At 50.2% G+C, this 22,883-nt stretch overlaps 1 protein-coding gene across 1 annotated transcript in view; it reads left to right on the top strand.

The window, feature by feature from the left end:
* Window positions 1–22,883, top strand: part of SPAG9 (sperm associated antigen 9) — a 2,066,870-nt gene that overhangs the window by 852,765 nt on the left and 1,191,222 nt on the right. Inside the window, exon 16 of the mRNA XM_078654422.1 lies at window positions 1,607–1,699. Within this exon, the coding sequence (XP_078510548.1) occupies window positions 1,607–1,699 (93 nt within the window). The remainder of the gene's footprint in view (window positions 1–1,606; window positions 1,700–22,883) is intronic.

The raw sequence follows: 22,883 nt of genomic DNA, 5'->3' as shown, positions 1-22,883 counted from the left end.
AACGTACCCTAATCCTGCTCTAAAACAATTGGGCTGAGAACTTTCTCAGCCAACAAAACAACCAACAGGAAAGAACATAGAGGCACATCCAAGTATGTGTTATCCTATTCCTTTCACCAGTATATGTTCCTCTATCTCAAATATCGCTACATCAAATTCATCTGAGGATATCAAGACAATGCATGAGTATGAAACTAACATGGTCTAGTGTGCCAACCCTCTGCTGTACCCTCAACTTTATTATCTCCCAAAGTTCTGACCATTTCCAGATCCTTTTAAGGTGGATAGAAGACATTCATTGTATGTATTTATATATGTGTATGCCACATGGACATTTTGTTGTCTTGAACATTTGCATCTTTACCATGGTATGGAATAAACTGTTAATAACAAAATTCTTAGTGGGTTTGTATGCATATTTTATTCTTATGGGAATATTGCCTGCATTCAATCTTAGACACTTTCTAGATGGTACCTTAATATAACAAAACACAGATTCCTTGGTCTGTACAGTAATTATTTGCCTGTGCAACTATTTTAAGTTGTGTATTTTATTCCTTTAACCCTATCACCTTCTGCTGGACTAGGCTTTCACCTATTCCAGTTACTAAAGTGCACCAAAGATAGCATATAAGGATATAGGTTAGTTATAAAGTGTCTGGGTGTTAGTTTATATTTATGCATTCACAAATGTTTAGTTAGCTTGGATTTCTATCTGCTCATATTTAACAATTAAGTATTTTCTTAAAATACAATGAAATTGTTTCGACTCTAGTTTTGGCCCATTCCATTCCAATATAACTATAGACCATTGAAAACAAAACTGTATTCCAGATATTCAGAGTATAACTAGCATGGTTATTTCACTTCAATTATGGTTTATTACTTTTGGCATGCATCACTGAAACTTTATCTACTTTTTTCACGCAGCGCAACACATTAATTATACAGTGCTATCACTAGTAAGTGTTCATAAGTTTCTAGTTTTTATTACATAGGATGTTTAGACCTGAGATTCAAAGTTTATACATTACAAATACCAAACATTAATGTCATATATACATACTGAAACTGATTTCCAACTTAATTCTAGAGGCACATGCTTAAGGGCCTTAACATTACAATCCTCGTTATGTTACTGCAGGTTGTAATTCATTTTTCTACCAAACATGATTATTCACATTAATTGGGCACAAAGGATTTTTCTGCTGACTGTCAGGTGGCTCTTTGAGGAGTGAGAAAAAGAGTGGTGTATATGGATTGAAGGAAGCTAGTGGTTGGTCGGTCAGCAGTTAGTCCAGAATATGGTTTGTGTTTAAACTGCATCCAAACTGATACAGCTCACCTTCTTACGTCCAGTAATTTGCTGAAAAGGATTGTACACTGAGGGTCCACTGAGTACAGATAAACAAAAATTAGCTTTCAATTTTGGTGACCCTTTAATGAAACTTAAAGTTCCATATGTATTTAACAGACCCAGAATGAATATATTTTTCTTACTACTTCCAAGATAAGACAAAACTTGATGCTCCCATTTAAAGATTCCACTGTCTGATTATTTGCAAATCGGCGTTCTATTAATGTTTTATTCTTTGTTTTTAATTAGGGGACCAGTGATAACCAAAATGAAAACAAGATGAAAAATCTACCTGTGCCTGTCTATTTAAGGCCACTGAACGATAAGGATGCCTCAATGAAGGTAAGCGCGTTGTTGTCTTTTCACTGTATTTGGTATTTGTGAGAGCATGCACCTAGCCAAAGGCAGCAGAGTGCTGTACATGGTCAAAGGCATTGATACAAAGAAAGTAATTGTAGGGGTAGCTTTTAAGGGGTTTGCCTTTAGCATGTTCTTACATTGTAGCAGGTTTGGTTCATCTTTATGTTGTACCGGTCTGTTGAATGTTATTAATTTCAATTTGTCCAAGGGGCAACATATTCCAGAAATCTACTTATTCTGTTAAAAAAATAATCTACTTGGCACATTTGCACAAGCAGTAACATGAATAAATATGATAGTCATATCATCATAGAACTCTGGAACTAACCACTTATCTGAACTTATTTGGGGGCCATGGGGCAGCAAGCATCAACTGAGGTTGTTGGGTCATTTTTCCCCTTATGTCACTGGGTCTGATGTGCTATGGCACTCTAACCTAGGCCACAGAGTAGCAAGGGTGGGCAGTCAATGGCTTCGCAAGGAGGTAGTTTAGGAGGTGGAGACTCAACAATAACAGTTATGCAGCAGATACAATAAATGCTGTAACAGTACCATTATTTCTGAAGAATACTTCTAGCTGCAGATTCCTCTCCTTGTGAATATCCCCAGGCACCAGACTGAATGCAGAAACTCAAAAGTAGTGCTCTTGTGAGTCAGTAGAGGGTGATGTGCAACTCTGCATCAACCCCGTTTTGCTCTAGAAGTAACAAACAGAGCCACAAACAAGCGCCACCTGTGTACATCAGTTTCTTTCTTTTCGCGCCTTCAGAAGCTGATTCAAAACTTGCCTCCTCCTTTCTGCACTCTGTAAATAGATTTTCCTACAAAGTTTTCAGTATTCACGTTTTAAACCTTGCAAAGACTGTTGCATACTGATATTATCTCGCCAGTTCCGCGCCAACCTAAAGTAAAGATTATGGACCCACTCCCAAAGTCATTCCCAACAGAAAATCTTTCATGCAAGCAAATTTGTCTGGTTCTTTCTCCAGAGAAGGTGTGAGGATGTGTCACTGTGCTCCAGTTCCACAGCTGAGCCAATTCTATCCCTGGTCGTTATGCACCCAGATTTCTTGAGTCCATCGAAGACATTCCAGCAAGTCAAAACTTTTCCAGAGGCATTGATTGCACATCTTTGGCATGGTTCTGGCTCCCTCTGGTTAGTCTTTGGTTCCAAAGGATCTGCCAGGACTTCCAGTCCGATTACCACCGGCGGATCTGTGCCACCTTTCTGGGTTCTGTACTGGCTTTGGGCCTGGCACTGAAACCTGTACTGGCACTGGAGGAGGGGATGCAATTCATTGTGGTATACGACTGCAAGCCAGCTTCGTTTTGATCGAGACTACTTCCATATCTTGATGTGCCACTGCCCATTCTGACTCCATCAGACGCAATTCTGCTCCCACACAGTTGGGTACACACACTTAACTAGCTTTTTGGCTCGGACAATAGCAGTGATGAGAAGAATTTGTCTCACCCTAGGATGTCGATGATGACGGCAACTGTTACATGCAACACAAAAAGATGATGGAGAATGTTGAACATTGTCAAACAATCACCCCCAGTCACAGATATGGGTTTAATCCATAGTTATTTTGTGTGCCACACCATTCCAGTTGGGACCCAGCCATATGAAAATCATTCCTGACCCTTTTCCCCCCATGGGAACAGTCCAGCCAGAACTGCAAGGCCCGGACCTCCCTGGTCCAGAAAACATCCTGGTACCGGTTTCGGGGCATCACTCCAAATTAGCCAGGCTAGCAGAATACTGGGTTACCAACCCACCCCCCTCCTGTCCAGCAACAGTAAAAAGCACATATTTTGCCACTGTGATTAGAAGGGACGCTGAGGTCCCTGACCTCCATCTCCAGTCTATGGAGGTTAAAAAAGAATTTGCTGACAAAGGTACTGCAGCCTGACCAGGCAACCATCCAAACCTCCTTTGCCCTTCAATGAACCCCTCACTGGCACGCGTCTGAGCACTTCGGCTACACCATGATGTCCTCCCCCCCCCCCACACACAGCTCCCCGCCCCCTCCAGTCTACAAGTCAGCCATCCCTAATGATCTGGAAGTCCAGGCATCCTTAATGGATATGCCTTTCGCCGGCTCCTACATGTTTGGTGAAAAGGCGTACTCTGCTCTAAAGTGTTTCAAGAGAACCAAGCAGGCCACACTCCTTGGGCCGTTTAGCTCCACTTTGGCTATACCTTTAACCATTTCACCCTTATTAAGGATAGGCCAGGTCCATGGCATATTGACAGAGTCACGTCTTATTACTTGCACAACAGGCCTCTCAGCCTTTTTGAGGTTGGACCAAGAGGTAGAGCGCATCCCAGTCCTCCACGTGTCCAGCAAGTATCTTTGAAAACCCCTTTATAGTGCCCCTAATAGTACACAGCCATCTGATAGGAAGCAGGATCGGCTACTTGCATACTACAACCCACAATTGTGTCTTTCAGAGTGTCCAGTGGGGCTATACCCTGCCCTGCCTTTCCTTTTTGACCTGCCATACCTGGCACCTACTTGGGTCACCTCCAAGAACCATAGGTCTGTCTTTTGCCAGGAAGCTCAGGCTCTTTTAGCCAGATATGCCATTGAGAGAGGACCTGCCTTATAAGCGGGGACTGGGTGCTATTCTCTCTACGTTCCTCTGCTCAAGAAGATCTGAGATCTCGACCCTATCCTACATCTTCACCCTCTCAATGCCTTCCTGCACAAGGACAAATTCAAAATACTCACTTAGGCCAATATTCTATCTGCTCTGGACCCTGGAGACTGAATAGTGGTTCTGAACCTGCAGGATTATTTTCTTTTCTAAGTCGTTGTTGTTGATTTTCAGTACAAAATAATATACGGCAATATCCGCAAGAGAGATATCTGGCCCAAAACTAGTTGATTGCAGAGACATTTGCAGAACACAATGGTAACCAAGAGATACTGGTTACAATTAAAAGCCCTTCAATGTGACAATTCCCACTGTTGACCCCAAACCTTATGGTATTTCTGGAGGCACCCCCTGGAGTTACACTCGACCTCCTCAGCCTTTCATAATAATTCATGCCGTCTGACCATTCTTTAAGGTGGGGAACTTATGCAGTCACCAGTGATGTGTGATGTCCTTGTCCATTAATAAAACAAAGGCATCAAAGTATGTAGCACAACTTCAACCTCACTGATCATTGAGACCCAGGAGTGCCATTTTAGCATCCAGTGTGACTGGTCTGTGTGTAGTCTGGGTCAGCATACTATGCAACCGGGCCTAGTATTGTTGTCAAAATGTGTAATTTCGCATCCACATCCTTCAGGCAACATAGGTTCTTCCTGAGGTTCAAGGTGGGCCATAAGCATTTTGTTTGCTTTGCTCCCTTACAGCCTTACCAGTGCCCTTCAAGTGTTCACAAAGGTGATAGCAGTGATCCCTGCTCATCTGCAGAGGTCAGGGCTATCAGTCTTCTCCTACTTTGAGGACTGGTTGTCAAAAGATGGCTTGCCATAGTTGGTCGAACACCACCTCCAGTGGCAAACTCTTGACCTCATTGGGGTTCTCAGTTAATCTGCTAAAGTCACACCTGACTCCTTCATAGAGGCTTACTTTCATCGGAGTCATCCCGGTTGGGGCGCTTTTGAGTTTTTCCTCCGGGTCATCATGTCCAGAATCTTTGACCTATGATTCTGATGGTTAGCCTCCGTTCTGGGTCTCAGTGAGGATGGCTTTGATGCTTCTTGGCCTTCTCACCTCCTACATCTTGCTCTCCGACTATGCCAGATGGCACATGCAAGCTTTGCAGTGGGACCTGAAGTCTCAGTGGACCCAGCCCCAGGGAACCTGTCCAGTTCCATCCAGGTGTCAAAGGAGATTACAAAAGATCTGTAGTGGTGGCAGTCTGACTGCCATTGGACCAGCGGCAGATCCCCTCTTCCTACTCCCACCCAGAGTTGACAGTAGTGATAGATAATTTGCTCCTGGGTTGTGGAGGTTATCTGGGAGAGGTGTAGATCAGAGGACTCTAGTAAATGGTGGACACTGGGCTGATCATCAGTTTGCATGAGTGGCAGGCAATTTGCTTGGCATTGAAGGCCTTCTTGCTCTCCATCAAAGGGAAGCTTGTGCAACACCACCGCCATGTGATACTGCAACAAGCAGGGTTTGGTGGGGTTTTGGGCCCTGTGTCAGGAGGTTTCTGTATTTGGATGATTCATAAGTGGACTTCCCTGGTGATACAAGGCAGATCACAATGGCAGTTACACCTAAGGTCTCACAGGCATCTTTCAACTATGTGAGAACCTCGGTCTCCTGACCACTACTGAGAATACGTAATGTTTGCACCTTTACAAGCTGGAGTTTCCAAGAAGGCTCTCTCTTGGAGATGTGTTCCACTTAGAATGGGGCCCATAACTCCTTTATGCGTTTCTAGTGCTACCTCTCCTGCCCTGTGTTGTGAAGAAGATCAGGAATGACTGGGCCCAAGTCATCATAGAGGCTATGGGATGGGCCAGGAGAGTGTGGTACCCAGAACTTTTGGGCTTGAGCATATGTCCTCCGATCAGATCGCCACTTTGGGAGAATGTTTGTCACAGCAGCAAATCAGGTTCTACACCCAGGGCTACTTGCACCTCCATGCGTTGCGATTAAGCAGGTACAATTTATCTTCTTTGATCTTCCTCCCAAGATAGTTGATGTCATCCTTGCAGCCTGGCACCCTGACACAAACTCTGCATATACTCAGCGCTGTGTGATGCCACAGTGGGACTTCAGTCTGGTTCTCACTTTCCTGATGTGCACCCGTCTTGACTTAATGCACAACCTTTTCATATTGAAAAAGCCATCACCCTCCCTAACTTTTTTGCTCTGCATTATCCTTCAAAATGGGAAGAGAGACTCCATTGTTTGGACCCTAAGCGGGAACTCCATTTTCACATTGATCGTACCAAGGAACTGAATTAAGCTCTTGCTGAGAAGTTGTGCTGCATGCCAGTTTGCATGTGCACTCCCTTCAGCAGGCAGTGGTCGAAAGTGAAGGCTCAGTAGGGAGTTTTAGCGCTATTCAACAACAGCACTCCGCGCTCTCTGCAGTGGTGGAACAATAACACCCAACTAGTTGGGAACCCTTTCTTGGACCCTTTTCTTCTGCAGGCGACCATCACCACTGACACATCGCTCACTGCATGAGACACACATCTTGGCAATATGATTGTGCAAGGTCCTCACCACCAGGATCAATTTACCACCTAGAGCTGATGGCCATTTGCTTAGCTCTCAAAGCCTTCCACAAATTGGTTCGCAGCAAGGTGACAATATACAGATGGACAACATGATAGCCATGTATTACATACAGAAGTGGAGGACACCCACTCCCCTCAGCTATCTACTCTACTAAAAGAGAGTTTTCACATGGAAATCAGCAACAGGATCAGCCTTGTTGTAGCTTAACACATGCTGGGGGTGGATGACAATTTTGCGGACCTGTTATTGCAGACCCATTAGCAAGACGTCACGTTCATATATTACCCGCAATCCCTCCACATGCATTTTCTGCAGGAGAACCCCAGTTGTCGAGCTTTTTGCCACCCCCGAAAACACAAATTGCCCATGTTTTACCGCCAGGCATCCACTCCCACAGTCCATGGGAAATAGAGTGTGGATGAACTGGTTAGGGATCTGTGCCTATGCTTTTTCACCTCTCTTACTCAGCCCTTGTGTTGAAGACAGTGAGGCAGGTGTGTATACCTCTCATCTCAGTGGCATTAACTTGGGCCAGAGAGCTGTGTTAATCGATGCTCATGGAAATGTGCTCAGGTCCTTAACAAAACATAAGGCAAGAGGAGTTTGGCAAAACAGGAACAGTTTCAGTTAATTAAACAATGCATTCTGGAGAACAGTTACAGGCATGAGGTCTGAGGACTGTCTCTATTTACATTGGGTTTATGTTAGTCTTTTAGTCAGGGTGATTCCTGACCTCGCCAGAGGTCTGATCGGTCCTCTCGCCGCACAGCTCCCCCGGAGTGCTTGTGCCCCTCCCTCCTCCCGAACGCTACTGCCGAGAGTTCGTGCCCCCTGAGCTGCCCGTCCTGCGCTCTTGCACTGGTTTCTGTTTTGCACTGTGCCCACTGTTCGGTTTTCTGTTCCACATTTTGCCCCTTTTGCTTCCTCCTGTTGCCCGTTTGCCGCTTTTGCTTCCTCTTGTCGCCCGCTATCTCCTGTCCCCCTCGCCGTCTCCCGCCGCTGCTCCCCCGCGGCCCCGCCCCCTCGACAGCCCATTGGCCGCCCCACTCCCAGCTGCTCCTCCATCCTTTCCCGCCATAAATAGTGGCCGCTGCGCGACCGTTTGAGTGATTCCTGACCTCGACAGAGATCTGATCACACCTCTCGCCGCACAGCTCCCCCGGAGTGCTCGTGCACCTGCAGCTACTACTGCAACAGAGCCGCCAAACCCACCAGGACAGGTGCCAACTACCTCCGGTGCATACCCCTCAACACCCGCTCTGGGCTCTGGGACGTGCTCTGGGACGTGCTCGACATCCTCGCCCCTGACGTCGCCTTCCTGACCGAGATCCGACATCGCCATAGCAATCCCGGACGGCTACAAGGTCACCCGCAGAGACCGCAACAACAGGTCTGGAGGAGGAATAGCCATCGTCCACAAGTCCACCCTCAAGGTCTCCTCCCACTCAGATGACACCCTCAGTACCGCCGAACACTTGCACTTCCGGATCCACACCGACCCAAACACCACCCTCAGAGGAACACTCATATACAGACCATCTGGACCCCGGCCTCAGTTCATCGACTCCCTCTCCAGCACCCATGCACTCGCCTCCATGGATTACATCCTCATCGGGGACTTGAATTTCCACCTCGAGAACAACAACGACACCAATTCCACCACCCTGATCGACAAACTCGCCAACCTCGGCCTCAGACAACTCGTCACGTCTCCAAAGCACGCCGCTGGCCACAAGCTTGACCCTATCTTCTCCACAAGCCCACACGTCACCTTCAACCACACCACCGAACTCCACTGGACCGACCACCAATGCGTCCATTTCACCTACAAGAAACCCACCACGCACCACTGCACCCAACAGCTGCCCCGCCGGTGCTGGAGCAAAGTCACCAAGGACCAGCTGTCCGCCTCCCTCGCCCAGAACCCTCCCATCGACACCACGGACCCAGCCGCCGCCGCACGCAACCTCAGCCAATGGATCAACAACTGCGCCAACACCCTCGTCCCACTCAAGAATCAACCCAACAGCCGCAGCAGCAAGAAAGCCACCTGGTTCACCGAAGAACTCCAGACCTCCAAACTGACGTTTCGTAAACTGGAAAAGAAATGGCTACACGAACGAACACCAGACAACCGCGCAGCCCACAAGGACGCCTCTAGCAGACATCACCTTCTATCAGACTAGCCAAGAGAGCGACCTTCAAAAGCCGCCTAGAAAACAACGCACACAACAGTAAAGAGCTCTTCAGCATTGTGAAGGAACTCTCCAACCCCAGCTCCAATGCAAAGGACATCCTGCCCTCTCAAGAACTGTGCGACTCACTGGCCACCTTCTTCTACTGGAAAATTGCTGACATCCACGCCAGCTTCCACAACGCAACCGCCCCTACCACACTGGACTCCACCGCCCCAGCGAACACCACCCACGGCAACCGCCTGACCTCCTGGACCAAAGTCACCGTCAAAGAAACACGCAAGACCATGAACTCCATCCACTCAGGATCACCAGCAGACCCCTGCCCACACCACATCTTCAACAAAGCTGACACTGCCATCGCCCCCCAACTACGGAACGTTATCAACATCTCCCTGGAGCCTGCCACCTTCCTGGAGAGCTGGAAGCACGCCGAAATCAACGCCCTCCTGAAGAAACCCATGGCGGATCCCAAGGACCTCAAGAACTTCCGGCCCATCTCCCTGCTCCCGTTCCCGGCAAAGGTCATCGAGAAAGTCATCAATGCACAGCTGACCCACTACCTCGAGGAGAACAACATCCTTTTTTTTTTTAAACTTTATTTTTGTGCAGGCAGTAAAGGATATAGGTGCGTCAAGCCCCCAACAACACATCAAATTTACATTTATGTCACCTTTCCACAGCCATCGTGCCCCTATGCCTGGGGCCGGGCGGCAACTTCTGATACTTCAAGTAGTGTATTTTAGTGCTAAGGCTGACACTTTCCACACGTGTCCCTCCAATCCTGCTTTTCGTTTTCTACCCGCAACTCCCCCCCCCCCCCCCACCCACCCCTATGAATCAACAAACTGGTAGCTGTTCCTCCTAGAAGGGAAGACAGTCAGATCTTCCGTCTCTCTATCAATGAGTCACTTCTTCCTCAGTGCCATTCACGTGCAATAAACAGTTGCTTGTCCCCCCGTCCATTTCGTTGTATAACACCCAATATGTGCGGTACCTCCGAGATCCCTGTGTCCCTGCCCCCCTTCAGGGACTTATCGTTTTCAAGTGTTCCCCTCTACCCATCTCCGCCCTCCCTCCCTCCCTGTGTCACCCCTTATCGCCCACTTCCAGGCCATGATATTGTCTCCACTTATTCCACACCTTTCGGAATTTCTTGGGACATCCCCTAGCCTTGTATGTCGCCCGTTCTGCTGCCATATAGAGGTCCAGCCCTCTCCTCCACTCCTCTATGTCCGGCCTCTCCGCCACCCCCCAGTATTTCGCAATGTCCCTTTTGGCCACTACTAGTGCCAGCACCAGGAAAGTGATATGCGGGCGTGGCAGGTCGACTTCCGTTACCATTCCCAGTAGCGCTAGTTTCGGGTCCAGTGTTAACTCTATCTCCAGTACCTCCCCCAGCTCAGCGAAAATGTGGGACCAATATACTTGTATTTCTGCGCATGACCAGATGGTGTGGTAAAAATCTCCCTGGGCCGCTCTACATCTAAGGCATGTGGCGTCCGTTATCCTGCCCATCCTGAGGAGGCGCCTTCTATCGAAATATGTCCGATGTAAGACGTTCAATTGGATCAGCCTCAACCGTGATTTAATGGCCACCTCTCGAGGGTGCATCAGTATTAGCTCCCAGTCTAGGTCCTCCATTTCCCCTACTTCCGCCTCCCATACACCTCTGAGTTTCGCCAGAGTCCCCAGCATATTATTCGTGAGTGTTTTGTATGTGAGGGATACTGCCTGGTGTACCATCTGTTCCTGCAGGAGTCTCCCTTCTAGTGGTGAATACTCCGGTATGTCTTGTAGTGATACCTTCTGTGCGTTCCAGGCATGTGCTAGCTGTAAGTGTTTGTATTGTTGTGTGTGGTGTAATCCATACTCCGCCCGCAGCATCGCGAATGTCTTCAGCTCACCGTTCCGGATCACATCCCCAATAGTGGATATCCCCATGTCGTCCCACCTGGTGAACCCTCTCAGTTTTTGAAATTCCGTGAACCACTTGCAGTGCCATAGTGGCGTCTGACGTGTTAGCCGCCCCTCCCACCCCGTGGCTCTCGTAGCCCGTGTCCACGCTCGGATTGTAATCACCGTCGCGGGCAAGAGCGTTCTCCCTGCCTTCCCACCATATAGATAGTGGAGTATATTGTGTGTTGACAATTTATGTCTTTCCAATGCATACGTGGGGTGGTCCGCTGGTGCATGTAGCCAGTCATTTATGGGGGTCAGGTGTTCCGCCCAGTAGTATGCCTCTAGATTCGGCAACGAAATCCCTCCACTATATTGGTGTCGTTGGAGTGTCTGAAGTGCGATGCGTGGTTGTTTGCCTAGCCATATGAAGGATCGCAGGTCTGCGTGGATTCTGTGGATAGTGTTGGCTGGGAGCGGGTAGTATTCATTCTGAAGTGCGTAGAGGAATTTGGGTAAGGTGATCATTTTATACATCGCCGCTCTCCCCAAGAGGGTGAGCGGCAACTGCCTCCACCTTGTCATGTCCTCCACCGCCTCCTTCATTATTCGACCCACATTCTTCTGGAATGAGACCTTCTCATCCACTGAGATATAGACCCCAAGGTATTGGAACCCCTCCACAGTGGTGAGTAGGCGGTCTGGTAGCGCTACCCCCTGTACTGTTCCCTGCGGCGTGTACAGGACTGATTTATGCCAGTTGATGGTGTGGCCCGCCATCGCCCCAAAGCCCTCCAATTCTCTGAACAACGCCCCTACCGATACCTCGGGGTTCGTAATGTATAGTAATACATCGTCCGCATAAAGTGAGATTTTTTCCTGAGACCCCCCTATCTCACCCCACGTAAAACCATGGATCTCCGGATTTTGTCGAATTCTGGCTGCCAATATTTCTATGGTGAGTGTGAAGAGCAGAGGCGACAGCGGGCATCCTTGTCTGGTGCCTCTCTCTACTCGAAATTCTCGCGATAGGCATCCATTCACTCGAACCCGCGCCTTCGGTGCCGTGTATAGCAGCCCTATCCAACTCCGAAAGTTCGGACCAAAGCCAAACCGACTCAATACCGCCATAAGAAATGGCCAGTGCACTGCGTCAAACGCCTTTTCAGCGTCCAAGGACATGAACCAGTGCGGCTCTGACCTATCCTTCACCTCTTGGAGCCAGTTGTGCGTCCGTCTAAGGTTGGGTTTTGTCGCTCTATCCGGCAAAAACCCGGATTGATCTGTGTGGATAAGGTCAGGAATTACTGTACGTAGGCGTGCCGCCAGAATCATGGCCAGCACTTTCACCTCCATATTCAGAAGCGAGATGGGACGGTACGAGGCACAGTCCTCCATTGGCTTGCCCTGTTTGTGTATTGGTACTATGGTCGCTAATGTTAGATCTCGTGGGAGGCTCCCTGCGTCGTAAGCTTCGACATACAAGGCCAAGAGGTGACGGGTTAGTAAGTCGGCTGTTTTTTTAAAGAATTCCGCCGGGAACCCGTTGGGTCCCGGCGTTTTCCCCGTTTTCAGGCTATTAATGGCTGTGGTTATCTCCTCCCGAGTAATTGCCGCCTCGAGTGGGACACTGAGTTCTACCTCCAGAGATGGAACATCTACATTTTCCATGTATCGTATGGCCTCGTCCACGGTCCCGAGTTCTCTTTCTCTATAGAAGTTCTCATAGTGTAGTGCGAATGCTTCAGCAATTCCCTTGTCTGTTGTTTCCATGCGTCCCTCGTCCCTCCTGATTTGGGCCACCCACCGTGCAGCTCTCTCTTTCCTACCTAACCACGCCAGCAGCTTGCCTGATTTGTCGCCTACATCGTATAGGCGGTGTAACGTTGCTAGTGATTGCGTTTTTGCCTCATTAGACACCAGCTCTCTGTACTCCCTTTGTTTGTCTTGCAACTGCCTCAGTATATCCACCCCCTTGTTTATGTGGTAGTCACCTTCCAAGGTCAGGATTTCAGTTTCTAACGCCATCGCCTCCCTGTGCCGCCTGTTTCGTTCGTCTCTCAGTCTCCCTTTAAGTCTGTCTCTCAACACCGGTTTCATGGCCTCCCAGAAGGTAATTTTGGAGTCTACCGAACCCTCGTTTTCCGCTACGTACACTTTCATGTCCGCCCTCAGACCCCGTTGTATGTCTGGAATTTGAATGTCCCATGCCGCCAGGCGCCATTCCGTCTCTCGTCTTTCGTTGGATTTCCCCAATTTCGCATAGAGGGGGGAGTGATCCGAAATCCCCCTTGCTTTATACGTGTACTCATCTCCCTCCGACAGGTATTGCCTTGCCACGAAAATGTAGTCTAGCCGGGAGAAGGCCTTATGTGCCCCTGAATAAAAGGAGTACGCCTCCTGTGTCGGGTGTCGCCATCGCCATGTGTCAGTGAGCCCCATCTCTGCTATATAAGCCGCCAGCGCTGTCTGTGCCCCCCCTCTGCGCGCGGGTCCCGAACGATCCAGTTCTTCCGACATTACGTCATTGAAGTCCCCCCCCACTATTTGCATCGTGTCCGCCGTTTCCAGCAGTATGGACGCCACCTCTCTGAGTGTGCGTGGTTGGAGCTTCGGAGGGGCATATACTGAGATCACTGTCATGTTTAGTCTATTCCACATTCCCTGTATCCCCACGTATGTACCTTGTGGATCACTCCATGTGCGCGTTACGGTAAAGGGGTGTGTTTTGTCAATTAGTATTGCGACTCCCCTTGCACCTGACGTGTAGCCCGCATGTGCCAAGACTTTGTATCTCCCCCTCGCTATGAATGTACATGTCCCTACCCTCATGTGCGTTTCCTGTAGGAGGACAAGGGCCGGGGCGATCCTCTTGATGTATGAATTCACCAGACCTCTCTTTATTTTGGACCCCAATCCGTTAACATTCCACGTCAAAATGGAGATTCCCCTGTGCATTCTTTCTGTTGACGTTAGTGTACCTGCCATATTGTGCAACTCTTCTGTAGTTTTGTAGGAGACCCTCGCCACTGTGTGTGACCAGTTCGATTCTCATGTGTCTGACCGTGTTCCTTCTTGTGTGCCCTTTCCCAATGACCCCCCCAACTTCCCCAACTCGTTGTAACTCCACTCTCCCTTCCCCCCACCCCCCCCCCTCCCCACCTCTCTCCCCCTCCAGACTCGACCCCATCAAGGTTCAAGCTGTCGGTAGAAGTCGGTCTGTTACCCCCCCTCTCCTCCCCTCTATTCAACTATGTCCCACAAATCTCCGCCTATATTAACCCGTGATGTATCCCCCCTGCCGGGCGTGTATCCCAGCCGAGGTATATACCACTCCCTGAGCTTGCGTCCAGGTGGCGGAACAACTGTTACACTAACAAAAAAACTGTTCCTGAAAAACAGAAAAGGGTGTCAAAGTAAACGGAAACAACAACTGAAAGGGTTGTGGCCACTTGCGTGTCATGTCCGTGTCCCGACCGACCATCCAGCCGTCCACCTCTTCCACGTTCATGAGTGTGAGTCTTGTGTGGTCGGTACCGTGCTGCAGTTTTTATCGGATCTATCCTGTTCCAACTGCCGTATCTCTGCTTCTAGTGGATGCAATGAGCGGTGATCACTGTCCGACAGCTCATCATTCCTGTCCGAGTCCCTGAGGCGTTCCCCTTCCCCCTCCGAGCAGGCCTGGTCCTGGTGCCTCCTTGGCGACTTGCGCGCCCAGCTCGACGTCCCCGGGGATTCAGATCTACCTCTCCTGGTTCCTTCCGACGGGCGTGGCTGGTACGGGGTCCCAGTGTATCTCGAGTGCAGTCTCCTGGATTTCCTCCTCTGCCGTTGTGGTGAGCCCCACCGCGCCTTCTCTTGTGCTGCTTTCGCCAGTTCCTCTCTCCCCACCGTTTCCCGACTATTGAGGATCGGTCTCTCCTCCAACCACTGCCATGCGTCGTCTGGGTGGGTGAAGAAGTGTGCCTTATCTTTGTAGAGGACCTTGAGCTTTGCCGGGAAGAGCAACATATATGTAATGTTCAATGATCTCAATTTGACTTTCACTGAGTCGAAGGAGCGCCGTTGCCTCTGAACTTCTTGGCTATAATCTGGGAAGATCATTATGTTGGTGTTTTCCACTCGGATGTTGCCCATCTTTCTCGCTTCACGTAATATTAAGTCTCTGTCAGCGAAGTTTAGGAAGCGGGCGATCACAGGTCTGGGTCTGGCGCCCTCCGGAGGTCTTGCAAGGAGCGCCCTGTGCGCTCTTTCGATCACAAAGCAGGATGAGAAGCGGGCTCCTGTGAAAGTGGATGTATGTAGGAACGTCGCCATATTGTTCCCCTCGATTCCCTCTCTGAAACCCACGAATCGGAGGTTATTGCGCCTGGCCCTGTTTTCCGCATCGTCCACCTTCCATAGTAGCTGTCTGTGTGACGCCTGAAGCTCCGCCATATCTTTCTTGAGCGTCGTGATCGAGTCTTCGGCCTCACCAATGCGCGTTTCAGTCTCTGTCACTCTGGCGGAGAGGTTCTTGAAGTCCTGGCGCAGGAGCGTGACCTCGGAGCCCACTTCCCCAATTTTAACCTCCAAAGCTGCTCGTGAGTCCTGAATGTCTGATCTAGACGCCTGGATTGCTGCTAGCAGCCTGTCCGTGTCAGTGGCTCCCTCCGCCGCAGCACCCGCGTTGTCTTTGGACGGTTTCGGCGCCGTAAAGGTGTCCAGCGTGCCTTGTTTGGGAGGCTTGGGTGGGAGGTGGTCTTTCTTCACCATCGTCACTAAGTTCGTGGTGGGGCTGCGTTGACGTGTGTAGGTCGATCTTTCGTGGTTGCCTCCTCGTAGTAGGCCTCACCGTGCGTCACGTGCGCCGGGTGCTGTCTGCCTTATGTCCGCTACTTTTTCGTGGATTGGCCCCACTGTGTACGTCCCTGGATGACTGTTCCGGGCGTTATACTGGCCAGTCGTCCCGTTCCCTTCCGCTCCGTCTTGCAATGCCCCCACCGGGCGCGTGCCACCACCTGGTCTCTCGCTCCGTTCGCTCCACCGCGTCAATTAGCCGCTCTGGTTGGTTTGGGGCTCCTTCTCTTCAACGCGCAGAGGTCAGGCCCACTCTATGGCACTGTCTAGCTCGCGCTGCCTCCGGCGTCCCTGTGCCGCTCGTCGTCTTCAAACCTTCACCGTGCCCGTGCTGCTGCTGCCGTCCCAGCCCCAACTCCCTAAACGACACACGCGGACTGTGGAGCTCCCGTGCCCTCAAAGTGCGTCTCCTCCCCTTGCCTGCGGTCCGCTGCAGCAGTGTCTCTCCCGCGCTGTCAGCGTTCGCGCCCCAGAGGTGTGCGAGCCGGTCGGGGGGTGGCGGCAGAGCGCGTCGTTCTCGGGCTTACACCGGTGCGTTGTTCTGCTGCTTCCCGCGTGTCCAGACGTCCGCGCAGGTCGTAGATGCGGGGGGGGGGATCCTGCCACTGTCTCCCTCAACAGCGTATCTGCGTGTCTCTCACACCCCACCGCCAGCTCCCGGTCCCTCGGCCCCACCGTTCCTCCGGCGGTGAGCACTCTTCATGTGCTGCAACACTCCGCTGCTGTGGCCGCCATCTTGGTAAAGGTCGTGGAGCACCGGGCTCTCTTCTCCTGCGACCTTTCCGTCCTGGCCGCCCCCCTGTACCTCCTCCGGGCCGTCGCTGCAGTAGGTATGGGCAGGTAACAACGTACTCTCGCCGTTGGCGCCTCCGGGCTCTTCTTCTCTCTTCAATTTAGTGTAGCGGCCGCCATCTTGTGTAAGGGCGTCTCGCGCCCCGGTGCTGTCCGCCGCCCCCCAGTGCACTTCTTTAGCAGCCCGGTGCCCGTCTTACTCCCCCGGCTGGATATCTGCACACGGGGTCCCTCCGGTTCCGGCCACAGTGTGTCCCACGTCCTTGGGGCAGTGTTTCCGCCGGTGTACCTCTCTTCCCACGGGTCTTTGACCATCCGGAATGCCGGCCGACACAGGGGTGATTGCTGCCCCCCAGGCTCAGCGGGCTACCAGAATCCGTTGCGCCGCTCTCTGCCCCGTCGGTTGAGATCCCCAGGTCAGATGTAGCTCTATCTCTCCGACCGTTCACTGAGCCGCCATATTGTCCGGCGTCCTCTCCTCCACCCGAGGTGTCGTCTAGAACTCGGTGCAGCTCACTCCAAAAGGCTCCGTTTCGTGCACCGGACCACTCATTCCCCTCCAGACCACCTCCGACTGTCTGTGGGTGAGTTTCGGTTCGTGATGGTGCAAAAGTAAGTCGGATATATAGACGTCGGCCGGGAGACACGTCTAGTCTAGCATGCTGCTGGCCACGCCCCCCCCGAGAACAACATCCTTGACCCATCCCAGTCCGGATTCCGAAGAAACCACAGCACCGAGACAGCCCTCATCGCAGCCACAGACGACATCAGGACTCAACTACACAACGGAGAAACTTCGGCCCTCATCCTCCTGGAACTATCAGCCGCCTTCGACACAGTCTGCCACCGCACACTAAAAGCACGCCTCCAAGAAGCAGGTTTCGAAGAAAAGGCCCTGGACTGGATTACATCCTTTCTTGTCGGCAGAACACAGAGCGTGCGCCTCCCTGCCTTCCGCTCCGAAGCCACCGCCATCATCTGCGGCGTACCCCAGGGATCTTCCCTCAACCCAACGCTGTTCAACATCTACATGGCCCCCCTCGCACAAGTCGTCTGCCAACACGACCTCAACATTATCTCCTACGCAGATGACACCCAACTGATCCTTTCCCTCACCAAGGACTCGACCACCGCCAAAACCAACCTCCATGAGGGATTGAAAGCAGTCGCCGAATGGATGAGGAACAGCCGACTGAAGCTGAACTCGGACAAGACGGAGGTTCTCATCTTCGGCCCCACACCCTCAGCCTGGGATGACACCTGGTGGCCAACCACGCTAGGAACTGCACCTACTTCCACCGACCACGCACGTAACCTGGGAATCATCCTCGACTCCTCCCTCACCATGTCAAAGCAGGTCAACGTCGTCTCCTCCTTCTGCTTCAACACACTCTGCATGCTCCGCAGAATCTACAAGTGGATCCCCACCGGAACAAGAAGGACTGTGACCCAGGCTCTCGTCAGCAGCAAGCTAGACTACGGCAACGCACTCTATGCAGGCATCCCGGCCAAACACCTGCGACGACTGCAATGCATCCAGAACGCCTCCGCCCGACTGATCCTCAACATCCCTCGCCGCACCCACATTACCCCCCACCTGAGAGATCTTCACTGGCTCCCCGTCGAAAAGAGGATCACCTTCAAACTACTCACCCACGCACACAAAGCCCTTTACAACACCGGACCAACCTACCTCAACGACTGACTCAGCTTCTACACCTCTACCCGCCAGCTCCGCTCAGCCAACCTCGCCCTCGCCGCAGTCCCCCGCATCCACCGGGCGACCTCCTACGGCAGACCCAGGACCTCCTCACCTTCAGAAGACTCCTCAAGACCTGGCTCTTTGAGCAGTAGCAGCCCCCACCCAACCCCCCTCATCTCCCCCCCCACACACACACACTCAGCGCCTTGAGACCTTCGCGGGTATATAGAGTGCTTTACAAATATAGTGATTGATTATACATGTCTTCATCGAGCCATAAATGTAGCCGGCTTTCCAAATATGGTGAGAAATTTTTGTTGTTGCCTTAGGGACAAAAATGAATGGTCAAATGGTTACTAAAGGTGAGTTTTGACTTTGCATGGCCAGTGGTGCATGTGTCCAGATGTCTGGTGTGGGGAGCACATGATCACTACTTGTGCTAGTCGCAGATTAAGGAAAACATAGTCACTCGTGGCATCTGACTTTATGTTGTTTTCAGAAGCGTGCATACCCCCTCGGGCCATGTGTGCTTTATTGGGGGCAATCTGCCCTGACCATAATGATGTCGCTGCGTCTACCTGTGGGATCGCTCAAGAATTTCCAACCTGTGTTTACCTGCCAACCATGCACCCTTCCATCTGTGACCCATCGTTCAGGGATCTCGGTCCTAGGTCGCAAGGACTGCCTGACTACATACTTGTGTCAAGGTAGATGTGGAGTTCAGGACAGGTGATTTTATTAAGAGGGCTGACAGTTTATTTTTATAGATATATGCACCGATATCCATATTACATTCCCCCCTTTAGTTGATTCTTCAACTACACTATTCAACTCATGCATTTGTACCATCACTTTATTAGGCTTTTGGTGATCCTTTTGCTCGCTTTGGACTACGACAACCTTTCCAGTTATTTGCTTACTACCTAATTTGAGAACTTTGTTTTTACAGAAGGCGATCTCCAATTTCACAACCCCGCAAACCAACTGGAACACAATAGCAACAGTAACAGTGATTTGCACAGACCAGAGATTCATTGTGGGAGCCAATTCGAAAGCTACTCCTGCTCAGGGGCACCTTCTCCTTCATGCATGCTTCACAGTAGATTATACAGTGCTTGGTTGTCGAGTGTCAGAGTTCCATTGTCCATGTCGTTCCCTGGGAAGAAAGTTCAGTAGGCAGCACTGATCTTGTCATAGACCCTTCCCTCCATCACGGTCATTAAGTCCAGCACATGCTGATGCTGTATTACCATGAGGCGAATGGCTCTCATTTCTTCCTTGATCGAATTGAGGCCAAGCTTAGAGCTGTTTATCATCATGAACATTTCCCAGCAGGTTAATAACTTCTGCGAAGGGTTTTAGGGTAGCAGGTAAATGGCGCTCATACAGGTAATCTTGTCCGATGAGGACGTGTAGAGAGTGGGAGTATGTGGTGCTGCCAGGTCAGAGGTGGACCCAAAACCCCTGAAACAAGAGACAGATCAAGGCTCTTAACTCAATACAAATTGATACAGTCCTGGGCACACATGTATGATCAAAGGAATTTAAAACATTTGTAGAAAATGATGTGGTCGACACCGGTTGATTTTCTTATAGGGGTGATTTATGAAGATTCTCATGTAAAAGCAACAACGCCAGCCGACACTTGTTTCGTCCACAAGTCAATGCCTGGGACTCTTCAGGGCTTGTAGTGCTAGGAATCAGGATTTGTAGACCAGTCTTAATTCCAACCCGGTACGGGGTTCAGGTGGGCCGGTATGGCCGTAGAGAAATCAGTAGAAGATGGTGATGCGGAAAACAACTGGCGGGTTCGTCCGTAGTAAACTGGAGCCTTGTGTTTCTGGTTCCAGAACGTTTCTCGTCTCTCTCGGGTGTGTCGGAGGGAGACGAGCAACGTTCTGGCCATACCGGCCCACCTGAACATCATTTTCTACAAATGTTTTAAATTCCTTTGATCATACATGTGTGCCCAGGACTCTATCAATTTCCCAGCAGGTTATCCGCAACCAGTGGGTGTTAGCTTTTGACAGTAGGGTGAAGAAGGGTATCAATTCCCCCTTCCCCCAGCTGTTTCTCTGTGAACAGTCTAAACTCTTCTGGGATGTCCTTGAACTGAACCCTGCCAAAATAGTTTTCCTCTCTCTTGCATGGGTTTTGTGCAGCAAGGTGGTCGATTTCTGTTTTGGGTACAGGTACAGTTCTGTTAGTTCCTCTCTCTGAATGTCCAGGGTCGAGTGTGCACAGTCACAAGGGAACAGAGCCCACTCCAACCAGGAACCACTTGGGTGTAGGCATGTTCACCACACTGTCAGTGGAAATCCATAAGCGTGGAGATGCCACATTGCTTATCCAAAGAGTGCAACATCACGCTGCATTTGGCATTCATGGCCATTGGAAGCTTTTCTTTTCCTCTGAAACATAAGGAATACAGTGTAAGTTTCCGGACAATCTGGGTTTGACCTTTCCTTTCTAGCTAAGTGTATCCACCTACCTCGCTGTCCCAGATTTCCTGACATTGGTTATCCATACTTTCGTTGAACCTTTCGCTATGCAACTCGTTCTCCTTTTTTGTGCCCTGAGCTGAAAGGCCCTATACAGGAACTTCATGTCAGAGGACCAATTGTTAAAGAACACCGCCAGACAGACAGATGTAGGAACGGATGTGCCTGTGCATTGCGTTGGCAGTTTTGCTACCTTCAAGAATGTCTACTCTCGGAAGTCTCAGGCCAAACAGTATTCTCCCCTTTGATGCACTTTCTTCGCATCCTGTCTCGGTTCGGCTATCATTGGGTTCGGTGAAGAAGTATAACGCTGTTGAGTTGTTGTCGTATCAGGTTAGGATCACAACTACCCTGTGGGGTTCTATCTTGTTGGGCTGGATCTTGGCCCTTATCCTACATAGGTAAAGGTGAATAAGGCACTTTGCTTTTTCATGGGAAACCTCTTTGGATAGGTAAAGCCTATCTGCGCCTACCGCATGTGGGATCAGCGACAGACATAACATGATGCTTGGGAGCTGACTGAGGTCATGTGTTGATACCAAGTATTATGCAAGCGGCCGCTATGTAGTGCGTGTGGGATGCTAGTGTTTGATTTACTGTAAGTCTAGGTGACATACAAAAGGTCCCTACGTGGCAGTTGTATTCCCCCATGAGTGACCCTCGTATAACTGCAGTTTCTCAGTGGTAAGTAAGCGTGGGATTACCCATAGTAAACAGAAGGTACATAGACACAGAAATATACGTTAACTTTTGTTGTGACATGATCGTTTGAGGTGGGGTTCCTTTCATAACCATCTGTTCTCCTTCGGTGGCTATTTATCTTCTATCCAATTGGAAAATATGTGCAAAGTTTAGTTCATGGATGTCTTGCCATGGAAGAGCTCGACTACACGAAGGTATGGTGCACCCACTCAGATGTTAAGCAGGATGTGGGTTTTTTCCTCCTTATGTGGAAATTGTCCTGTTTCTCATTTCTTGCTACGTGAAAGTTGGTGATACATTGCATTGGTGTACTTTTTTGTCTTCTCTGTTACCTGGTCACTCTGTTGGTTGTTAACTCAGAAGCATTACACATGCTTGGTAATTAATGATTTTTGATGTTCCTGTATTTTTTTTACCTTGGCCGTGATTTTCCTCACTCTATTAGTTGCGATATAGGGGGGCACCGGTAGGTGACCTCTTGCTGAGTGAATTTAGGTAATTTCAGCGAGTTAGGGTGATCATTAGTTGTCTAGATGGCTTAAATCTGTTTATAAGCTGTTGAGCCTTCCCTCCAATTCTAACTGGATGCCTAGATTGGTGCTATATATTTGTGGTGTGCTCTCATGACCAAAGGGAGGGATGGAATTGTGGCTGGTGATGCTAGGTTTTGTCATAGGCACTTCGCACTGGGGCTAAGGGTCCAGTTGCTGTGCAGCCACTTCCAGTTGCTATTTCTTTCAGCTAGGGGCTACATCTTTTGATACCAATGAGCACAACTGAGCATAGTTTCGCTAGAGGTTAGTGGCACATGTGGGAAGAGGGGGGCATATCGCCGGCCGAGTTGCTAATGTCTGCCTCGTGCCATGAGCACGTTTTGGTGTATTTGCACCTTTCTGTTCCCGGCATGTGGTGTATAACGTGGCGTGGTCCTCTCTTGTGTCTTCCAGAAACCTGGCTTTGGCTGATCTGGATCTCACCTTTGGGCTAGGTTTTGGGTGGTTTTTCTTTAGTCTTGGACATTTCCCTGAATCTCATGTAATCTTCACTTGTCCTGCGGAGGAGAGGGTTGTGGGCTGCTCTGTGGCCCCTTTTCCCTCATCTATGCCGGCTCGTGGTGTCTGAGGTCAGGGCCACCTGCTGTCCCTGGATGGTGCCTGCAAGGTTGGAGCACTGTTAGACACTATGCTTGGTATGGAGGAGAGCAATCCCGGTGCCCTACGTTCGCCTGGAGGCTAAAGTGGAGATTTGGGATCCCCACTCCGCATACCCCACTCTCCTTCGGACCACATGCCGCTAACTCTAAGTGTACTGGT

The sequence above is a fragment of the Lissotriton helveticus genome, chromosome 7, assembly GCF_964261635.1.
Source record: "Lissotriton helveticus chromosome 7, aLisHel1.1, whole genome shotgun sequence".
NCBI classification, from domain to species: domain Eukaryota; kingdom Metazoa; phylum Chordata; class Amphibia; order Caudata; family Salamandridae; genus Lissotriton; species Lissotriton helveticus.
The sequence above is the reverse complement of the archived record's forward strand: the minus strand, read 5'-3'. Positions and strand labels throughout refer to the sequence as shown.